This window comes from Nematostella vectensis, chromosome 1 (assembly GCF_932526225.1).
Source record: "Nematostella vectensis chromosome 1, jaNemVect1.1, whole genome shotgun sequence".
Taxonomy (NCBI): domain Eukaryota; kingdom Metazoa; phylum Cnidaria; class Anthozoa; order Actiniaria; family Edwardsiidae; genus Nematostella; species Nematostella vectensis.
The window spans coordinates 19,788,332-19,799,017 of NC_064034.1; the positions used below are offsets into that span (position 1 = coordinate 19,788,332).

The 10,686-nt window shown below is 44.7% G+C and overlaps 1 protein-coding gene and 1 long non-coding RNA gene across 3 annotated transcripts; both read left to right on the forward strand.

Annotated features, from left to right (window-relative positions):
* Nucleotides 1-1,630: 1,630 nt before the first annotated feature.
* On the forward strand, nucleotides 1,631-4,201 carry LOC125561800. 2 transcript variants are annotated; one of them, XM_048726237.1, is made up of 4 exons: nucleotides 1,631-1,872; nucleotides 2,155-2,389; nucleotides 2,677-3,008; nucleotides 3,862-4,201. In XM_048726237.1, exons 1-4 carry the CDS (start codon nucleotides 1,864-1,866, stop codon nucleotides 4,156-4,158), a joined length of 873 nt encoding a protein of 290 aa, XP_048582194.1. In that variant the 5' UTR covers nucleotides 1,631-1,863; the 3' UTR covers nucleotides 4,159-4,201. The 2 variants fall into 2 exon arrangements, with proteins under 2 accessions (XP_048582194.1, XP_048582198.1); XM_048726241.1 differs by lacking the exon at nucleotides 2,155-2,389.
* Nucleotides 4,202-7,567: 3,366 nt separating this feature from the next.
* On the forward strand, nucleotides 7,568-8,681 carry LOC125561804. The gene is made up of 2 exons (XR_007307501.1): nucleotides 7,568-8,030; nucleotides 8,279-8,681. It is a non-coding gene; the product is annotated as an uncharacterized LOC125561804 (long non-coding RNA).
* Nucleotides 8,682-10,686: the final 2,005 nt, after the last annotated feature.

Sequence of the window (10,686 nt, forward strand, 5' to 3'; positions counted from 1 at the left end):
CTCCCAAGGGTACCCTAGTTAGTACACTCCCAAGTGTACCCCAGTTAGTACACTCCCAAGGGTACCCCAGTTAGTACACTCCCAAGGGTACCCTAGTTAGTACACTCCCAAGGGTACCCCAGTTAGTACACTCTCAGGGTACCCCAGTTAGTACAGTACACTCCCTAGGGTACCCCTGTTAGTACACTCTCAGGGTATCCCAGTTAGTACACTCTCAGGATATCCCAGTTTATACACTCCCAAGGGTACCTCAGTTAGTACACTCGCAGGGTATCCCAGTTAGTACACTCCCTAGGGTACCCCAGTTAGTACACTCCCAAGGGTACCCCAGTTAGTACACTCCCAAGGGTACCCAAGTTAGTACACTTCCAAGGGTACCCCAGTTAGTACACTTCCAAGGGTACCCCAGTTAGTAAACTCCCAAGGGTACCCCAGTTAGTACACTCCCAAGGGTACCCCAGTTAGTACACTCTCAGGGTATTCCAGTAAGTACACTTCCAAGGGTACCCCAGTTAGTACACTCCCAAGGGTACCCCAGTTAGTACACTCCCAAGTGTACCCCAGTTAGTACACTCCCAAGGGTACCCCAGTTAGTACACTCTCAGGGTACCCCAGTTAGTACAGTACACTCCCTAGGGTATCCCAGTTAGTACACTCTCAGGATATCCCAGTTTATACACTCCCAAGGGTACCCCAGTTAGTACACTCGCAGGGTATCCCAGTTAGTACACTCCCTAGGGTACCCCAGTTAGTACACTCCCAAGGGTACCCCAGTTAGTACACTCCCAAGGGTACCCAAGTTAGTACACTTCCAAGGGTACCCCAGTTAGTACACTTCTAAGGGTACCCCAGTTAGTACACTCCCAAGGGTACCCCAGTTAGTACACTCCCAAGGGTACCCCAGTTAGTACACTCTCAGGGTATCCCAGTTAGTACACTTCCAAGGGTACCCCAGTTAGTACACTCCCAAGGGTACCCCAGTTAGTACACTCCCAAGGGTACCCCAGTTAGTACACTCCCAAGTGTACCCCAGTTAGTACACTCCCAAGGGTACCCCAGTTAGTACACTCCCAAGGGTACCCTAGTTAGTACACTCCCAAGGGTACCCCAGTTAGTACACTCTCAGGGTACCCCAGTTAGTACAGTACACTCCCTAGGGTACCCCTGTTAGTACACTCTCAGGGTATCCCAGTTTATACACTCCCAAGGGTACCCCAGCCAGTACACTCCCAAGGGTACCCCAGTTAGTACACTCCCTAGGGTACCCCAGTTAGTACACTCCCAAGGGTACCCCAACCAGTACACTCACAAGGGTTCCCCAGTAAGTACACTCCCAAGGGTACCTCGATCAATAATGTATATATTTGCTTATTGCTTAACCTTTCCTTTGCTGACGTCTTTCAGCAAACTAACAAGTTCTACTTCTTACGAGGGTTAATTTCCACCAATTCATCAGTTGATTCATTAATGAAGTACCGTAATGATTCGAATAAGCGCCCGGGACTTATTGGAGAGGGGGCGGTTAGTGGGAAGGGAGCGCTTATTTTATTCCGGCGGAAAATACGAGCTTCTAAATAGTGATAAAAAGTTTATAAAAGCAAATAATAACAAGTTCCTTGGACCGCGCGAGACTCGGTGTGAACAGACCGCGCGCTTCGCTGAATTCACATGACGTCATAATGGTAATCACGTTCTAACAATGGAATCGATTCCTTGATTTGCGATATTCAGAGCACAAAGTAGAAAAATGCTAAGACGCGTTTTCGTAAACCTTGGGTTTAACTCACCGAATGAGGCAGAGAAAGCCTTGAAAAGGTCAAATCGTAAAGATGGCAGTAGGGAAGACTGTTGAATCGCCCCCAAATGGAGAAGGTGAGCTGATGAGCTGAAAAAACAATCCCCAGGGGAGGGACATTATCCTTGTGAAACGCTAGAATATCAAACCATTAGAATTTAAATATAATCCAATTATTTTAAAATGTCAAAACTATGATGTCTGTAAGTTTCTTGAAGAGTCTTCAAAATCATGGAGCCAGCACGCCCCACAGAGGAAAAATACACGTGATATATGTTGTTACAAATGGCGTTGTATTGATTCAAGCATAAAATAAATTCTGAACGATACTTCAGAGGACTGACTAACTATGAATACAGATTCGCACACTTCCTCCGCCTGGAGAGGTTAAGATAGAAAACGTTCTCGACGCCACGCCTGCTATACCACCAGCAAGCGCCCAAAGAACTATGGGGCTTCCCTCTCAGGCGGCCACTGCAGAAGACAATAGGAGGCTTGGTGCCCAAGTGCTCCGAGTGGTTAACGGCGGAGTGGCTACCACAGGGCTCCCGCGAACCCCGGGCAAATCCCGATTTACTTTTGCAAAGGCAAAGGGTATGTCTTGATGTTTGTCGGCTATCTTGGGAACCGACCATTTAGTATCTGACGGGTCAATAAAACTCGAATAAAACAAAATTTCTAAAAGAATCGAACAAGCCATTCTTAGCTAAAAGACAAAGCGACATTTTAGAAGAAAAAGTCAACAACCCGCGAAAATAATATATATTAAAATGCTATGGTTTTCAAATGGTTGATCCCTTGAAAATAAACCGAATAAAGGTTTTCTAACTTATTACCCTCTGTCTGTCTCTGAAGATATCTATTATATTCCTCTTACTCAGCCACAGACGCCAAGTCAACTCTCCCAGACATCAGAGATACTAAGAAAAAAGCTTTCGTGAACCAGCGTACGACGGACCTACCCAATGTCCGTGATCTTTACACGAACAAGAAAGCGGTTCCTGTAGCAAGCGAGGACGCTATTGCGACCACATCCATCACCGGGTCGCACCTGGCTATGACCGCCATGCAAAGCGAGGAGGAGCCTGGGGCTTCTATGGGGCACAAGACAGAACGCAAGAAAGCCAAAGAGCTGAAGGAAATGAAGAAAGCGGGGTTAACCCTTAGACCCCCACCCCACCGAAACACCATGGAGGACGATGATGGTCACAAGGTAAGTGACAGGTCCCGGATGAAGGGTACAATGGGTGAACAGGGTAAGTGACAGGTCCCGGATGGAGGGTACAATGGGTGTACAGGGAAAGTGACAGGTCCCGGATGAAGGGTACGATGGGTGAACACGGTAAGTGACAGGTCCCGGATGAAGGGTACGATGGGTGAACAGGGCAAGTGACAGGTCCCGGATGGAGGGTACAATGGGTGTACAGGGAAAGTGACAGGTCCCGGATGAAGGGTACAATAGGTATACAGGGTAAGTGACAGGTCCCGGATGAAGGGTACGATGGGTGTACAGGGCAAGTGGCAGGTCCCGGATGAAGGGTATAATGGGTGTACAGGGTAAGTGACAGGTCCCGGATGAAGGGAACAGTGGGTGTACAGGGTAAGAGACAGGTCCCGGATGAAGGAAACAATGGGTGCACAGGGTAAGAGATAGGTCCCGGATGAAGGAAACAATGGGTGCACAGTGTAAGTGACGGGTCCCGGATGAAGGGTACAATGGGTGTACAGGGTAAGAGACAGGTCCCGGATAAAGGGTGCAATTGGTATACAGGGTAAGTGACAGGTCCCGGATGAAGGGTACAATAGGTGTACAGGGTAAGAGACAGGTCCCGGATGAAGGGTACAATAGGTGTACAGGGTAAGTGACAGGTCCCGGATGAAGGGTACGATGGGTGTACAGGGAGACAGATTCCGCTTGAAGAGTACACCATATAACAGTACATTTATGATTGTTGCTATTTCACTCTGAAGACATATAGGGCAATTACGAAGCTTCACTATTGATTGACGAATTATCTTGAAATTCGAGTCTACAACGGAATGAAGTATTGACCTTTTTATATCAGGCTCGGATAAACAAGCTAAAGAGAGCTCGTATTCGCCTTGCCAAGAACAGGGTCAACCCTGAGGTGAGCAAGCCTTTTCTGAAGTCACTACCAGATGCAACTCCAGGGGCGGTTTGGTGCGAAAACTACGCGGTTCTTCCTCCAATTGAATCCTCTCCACCCAAAACGGGAATATACTCCCGCCACCTCCAGCCCACCCCTCCTCAGGCCAACACTCACTGGGGTACCCTCGGGTACAAGACAAGTATCACACTCGGATACGACCTCGTGATGGAAGACGTGGACACCGACGAGTAGTGGTCATGATATGCTATAAGTCTTTATGGAGAACTTGATTTGAGTAGAGAACGCACGGTGTTTCTGGCTTATTGCCCTATATGCAGATCAAGCAGCGACTGGTGACTTCGCCACTCGTGCTGTGACATGGTGGGTTGTCCCGTTAGACACATCAAGGCGGTGCGGTCTCCGCGACAGATTGAGGTGAGGCGCCCATGACCAGTGATAATCTCCTCTCTCTATCGGATTCATGGAGGTGTTATTTGCTCGGGGGAAAACGCTATCTGTGGCAGTATAAGGCGGGTGCTCACTTGCCACAGTACAAGGTGTGCGAGGAGCTCACATTGATCGTACGGCACGTAGTCATCCCCGTTGATCTTGAGCGCCCCGTCTTGTACTGTCGCTGTGAGTTCCTCTGTTGATCGTACGGCACGTAGTTATCCCCGTTGATCACGAGGGCTTCGCATTATTCTGTCGCAGGGAGCGTTTTATCATCTAGCAAATAATGCCAGTGAACCTGATAGAAAAGGTCTTTAACCGCTGGCCATAAGTGCCTCATCTCCTTCTGTCAGCGAACCCAACGCCTTGATGTATCTTATGGAGACAACCACCATTTTACCACACGTACAGCCAGGTCACAAAGGGAGCGCGTGTCTTGCGTTTGGCGAAGCAAGACGAGCCACAGATTGGGCCCCGGTTGAGCTTTATATTTGTCTATCGTAGTTTTTCTTTTTCCAGTACCTTCATATAACTAACTTTACTTCTGTCTTCTGTAAATCTAATAAATTAAAAACATACTCAAACTGAATTTTGTAAATAAAAGCAGCTGAATTCTCTCATCTAAGACATTCCCAGTGTTCTCTCTTATTTTTATCACAATCATTTCATCAAGTAAACATATCAAAAGTGATCTATGATCTATTACCTATGATAATAAAAGCACGTGATGAGAAATTGTTTTGTATGGTGTCACCACCAGAGGTCTGTGACGATGATGACCCTGCTCGCTCTCGTGCTTTCGATATGACGGAAATGAGACCCTGTCAATCAATGTCAGCGCAGATGAGCAGCGTTCTGATGCACCTCATAATATTGTCCGTATATCAACATTTGCCCTTTCCGCTGAAGACGTTTTAAGAAAAAGGGTTGAATTTTAGAATTGTTTTTAACCATCAAAAGGAAATAAGAAAAGACGCTAGGGAGCATATGTCCCAAAAAAAGCTCCCGTGAGAAATTGGTAATTAAAGCAAACCACTAGGCTAGTTGTGTTCAGAGGACCTCAAATAACAAGAAAATTGATTCTACTTTTCAGAGGTAAGAAATAATTTCTTAGCTCCTTCCTTCATTTGATTGAAATGAACGTAAAACAATGCAAGAAAGGTTAATTGTACTTTTTATATGCTCGAGATTGATTTACTCGGAAACGCGAAAAAAAAAGGTAGGCTTTTTTTGTCCAAGCGTTTATTTTACCCTCGGCATTCAATGATTTCAAACGCGCGCTCGACTTAAAAGCTTTCTTTGTTCATCTCGAAAAATCTCACAAATGTATTGAAGGGACGTGATTTGAGTTAGAACTACGAATTTCTGTATGAGAAGAAGAATTGAAAATGGCGCCTACGAGTTCGATTTCTCGTGGAAGAAAAATTCTTGAATTAGAGATTCTCTATGTCTTATCATCGATAATTCATTTTAATAATATGATAACAATTACAATAAAAATAATAGCAAAAATAATAACAATGATTTATTTAGCCACGTAAAAACACCTTAGAGTCAGATGCTCTTTATAACGAGTACTTCTTCTCGTTTAAATTCTCCAGGCGAAGAGTCTGGAGAGGTCAAAGGAGAAGAAGTTCTCGATGCCACGCCTGCTCTACCACCAGCAAGCGACCAATAACTATGAGGCTTCCCTCTCAGACGGCCACTGCAGAAGACAATAAAAGGCTTGGTGTCCAAGTGCTCAGAGTGGTTCTTCCTCGCAAAAGGAAATGGGGATTTGCCCGCGACCCCCGGGCAAATCCCGATTTCCTTTTGCGAGGAAGAAGGCAAGGGGTATGTCTTAATGTCTGACGGCCATCTTGGGAACCGACCATTTAATATCTGAAGGGTTAGTAAAACACGAGTTAGCTAGAATTTCTAAAAGAATCGAGAAAGCAATCCTTAGCTAAAAGACAAAGCCAAATTTCAGATATGAAAGTCAAGAAAGTCAACAGGCCGCAAAAATGATGCACATACAAGTGGTAAGGATAGTAAATGGTTAGTCCCTTGTATGTAAACAATTTAGTAGAATTATATTTGAGAGTTTACATAACTGGAAAAGGTTTTCTAACTTACCATCCCTTTGTCTCTGAAGCTATCTATATATATATATGAAATATACTTGAATCACTGGATTGTGTTTTTTCGATGTTTCGGGAATTCTGCCTTCATCATGATTAACAATGACGAGTAAAAACTAAACAAATATAAAAGTTCCAATGCGCGCACGGGGATGTCCGCCCCCCCATGGCCACAACACTACTCACCCTACAACACACTAAACCAACCACACCCTACAGCAGCCACTAGTCCTACAACCAGCGCTCCCTCCAACACCACATCCTACATACAGCCCAACCCCGCTCCCACACACACACATCTGCCCCTCCACACATAGCCTACCACATACACACCATAGCATCCTACGACTATACCAACCAACCCACAACACAACAGCCAGCCACACCCTACACCAGACACTACCCCACAACCAATTTTCTCCCCCCTACAAACACCTACATACAGCCCCCCCCACCATACAAACATTTACCCCACAGCACAAAACCCAACTACAAACGACCACACCCTATGACCCACCCTACTTACCCAAAAAAACAACACCTTACGATCACCTAACATCATAACGATACATTATCACCCACATTTACACCATAACCTCACAAATTTTAAACCGACCTACGCACCACTACCATTTCAACACACACAGACCCATCACGCTAAATTATAAGCCTCATCTACTCCACATCTCCCTCACCACCACTCTTACCTATACACTGTACCAATTTTCCCCCACCAACACAGCCATTAGCCATCTCCATACCACACCATATTATCATTATTATTTTTTTGCTTCTTCACCTACCCACCACACACTACCACAACCTATTCTATTCCCCCACTTTATCTCTTCACCACCCTCCACCACCTACAATCGAACCTATCCACCTTTTCACCGTAATTACATTACTACCACCTCCACTCTACATTACCTTACTAGCCATCCTTCACCATCACCCTCCAACATCACCATACCATATGATCACACCAACCTCACTACCACACCACTTTAGGCCCATACGTCTTGGTACGAATACCCGATCCAAACCAAAAAGGAATTCTACGAGTCTCCTGTACCACACAGCATATCCATACCAATAAAAACAGTCCGTCTATAAAAATACAGTCCATCGACAATAAGCCACCAGATATAGACATCCGGCCTCAACAATGACCGCAGGAAAACTTCCACGATACTCCTACGTAACACACGCTACTGCCTTGAATATCCTCACCTGGCTCCTCACCAACACTCTATCCTCTCAGCGCATGCCACCCCGTCATCCTATCTAGCACAGAACACTTCCAAAATATTCCCGTACAATAACATAGCCATTCATTGTATTCATCCGCCATATTTTGCCAATTTTGTAAACCAAACCGCAACCTAGTTAATAAATACCCGGATGTACAATAACCGGAAACGGAAACAGCAATATCTATTTTCATCTAATACTCGTATAACCACGAGCGCAATCCCCTCATAACCCCTCGCTTCGCTGCATACGGAATACCTACAAGACACGCAATCTAAGCTCCGCCAATACACATCTCAGGTATGTACACCCTCCTTTCCACACATCCTATATACTACCCACCAAATCACGACACCCGTATTCTCTTCCCTTCCTGCTACATGCATAAGTCCCACACTTATTTATCATTTAGTCCACCACATACAGCCGCTAGCCAGGACCATCACATGCACCATTTTGTCCACTACACACTTCCCCCTCCTATCTTAGCCTCTATCCACTTTTTTCTCTTTACCTCATTCCCCGGCGCGCTATCTTTTACTTTTCAGACCAAGCCATGCACTCAGCCGGAGCCAGGCGCTACAGAGGTTTGGCCATCGCATGCACCACGCTTCACTACAGGCATTACTAACGAGCGTGTAGGGGCGGGTGATGAGGGCCTTATCATTCGAAACACGCTTCATATACGAATCATCTCCCTAGTTTTTTCCCCTTTTACTCCCACCATCATCGCCGGTTTTCCCCTAGCTTTCCCCTAAGTCCCCCCGCTTTCATCTCCAGGTTCGTATATGACCAACCAACAGACCTCGCCCCCTGAAGAGAAGTCTTGGTTGGCGTTACATGCCTTTAGTTCTACATTTCGCAGAGCTCTTTGAAATGACCTACACACTTTTGTCTTATTGGTTTATTTTGTTATGTCCATTTTACATATACATGCCGGTTGGTTTCTTCGTGCCTTTGCCTTTTCCCCTTATCTCTTACCACCGATTATCGCTTCATCTGGGGAAAACTATCCTTCCTGTCTTGTTAACGTTTCAGCGTCATCTCCACTCTCACCGCGCTCCCTTTGTCGCCTCCCGCGCCCCTACTTCATCTTCTTCTCGCCGTTTTACTAGCATCAATTTCCATTGTCCGCAATACACCCTTTCACCGCTACATAATTTTTTATCTTTTCTCGGCGTTTTCGCAACACTCATTCGGTCTCTGTTGTTGTTTAATTTCGCCTGTCAGTCATACCATTTACACACTTCATTAGATACATACCTCCACACATACCTCACCCTCCCCATTACCGCTCACCATTTCCTCCCTACAATCCAAACACTTTTCTTTCTCTTATCCTACACATTACTTTCCCACCCTACACACAACACACTTTCCCATAAACACTACACAGTCTTTTCACAATATCCCTGCTTATCATTCTGTTCACACTCACATTATCCCCCTTTATCAGATTTTATTAAGCCGCCATCACCTCTTCACATCCGCTACACAACACTAGCAACAAGCTTCCGATTTAAACTGTTTTAATCTCCACATAATACCATATTTACTAACCACCTTCTCTACTAAACAAAAAAAACCCTTCATTCATAACTCTCATGTCGTTTTATTATCAACCCCATCTCTCATAACAACCTTAACCCGTAGTCTCATAACCCATAATCTTAACCACCCGAACATAACCTTACACAATAACTTCTCCGTTTATTACAATCATTTAAGTTTTTATTTACATTCTTTCCTGTAGAATGATTTTGTTCCGATACACAATTTTAAGCTGGTTTCCGCTTTGTTAATTGCTTCACTTACAATTTATTCATCAAATCAGGCACGAGGCCACTCGAGTTTTAGCAAACAATTATCTCCGTTCCTATAACACGTGCGGCCTCATTATGGGTGGGGGAGATCTGTTAGATCTGTTTTGCATTCTTTTCTGGAGAATGATTTTGTTCTTATACACAGCTCCAAGCTAGTTTCTGCTTTGTGAATTGCTTTACTAACAGTTCACTCATCGGGTCGGGCACGGGGTCACTCGGGTTTAGACAGGCAGTTGTCTCCGTTCCTATAACACGTGCGGCATCATTCTACACTCTAACCTTTTGCCATCGCTGCTAGAACCCTTTGTCTTTCATGTAACTCCATCAATACACATATTTTCCGTGCAAATTCGCATCATTCACGTTAACTTATCTATTTCATGGTAACGCACCGGCTTGTGTCACAAGCGTTAGTCCGTTCTAAATTTGGTCGCATAATTAACTTACCGTATATGCATTAGTGCTACGTCACTTCCGTTCTATTCTTAACCCATAAAAGTTAGTTTTCTTTGTTTTCTTCAGTCTCATTATATTATTTCTTATAATATTTCTGCGCTACAATTTATTTTACAATTACTTTCGCTGTAATAGAAACTATTCTATTATTTTTGGTGTATTTTTCGACACCTTTTGGACATATTCCCTGTTCATTTTTTACATCATTTAGGCATTATACACATACTCCATATTGTCATAGTAACGGTCATGATATACTATTCCACACCTAATAGTTCCCACAACTACACCTACTCCACATCTCCCTCACCACCACTCTTACCTATACACCGTACCAATTTTCCCCCACCAACACAGCCATTAGTCATCTCCATACCACACCATATTATTATTATTATTTTTTGCTTTTTCACCTACCCACCACACACTACCACAACCTATTCTAAAGTCCCACTTTATCTTTCAACCACCCTCCACCACCTACTAGTCTAACCTATCCACCTTTCCACCGTAATTACATTACTACCATCTCCACTCCACATTACCTTACTAGCCATCCCTCACCATCACCATCCAACATCACCATACCATACGATTACACCCACCTCACTACCACACCACTTTAGGCCCCTACGTCTTGGTACGAATACCCGATCCAAACCAAAAAGTTATGTACC

Excerpts from the sequence above, each read along its gene's own strand:
- LOC125561800 (XM_048726237.1), top strand. Across the intron at positions 2,390-2,676 it reads TACTTTTGCAAAGGCAAAGG|CCACAGACGCCAAGTCAACT; the intron begins GTATGTCTTGAT and ends CCTCTTACTCAG. Across the intron at positions 3,009-3,861 it reads AGGACGATGATGGTCACAAG|GCTCGGATAAACAAGCTAAA; the intron begins GTAAGTGACAGG and ends TTTTTATATCAG.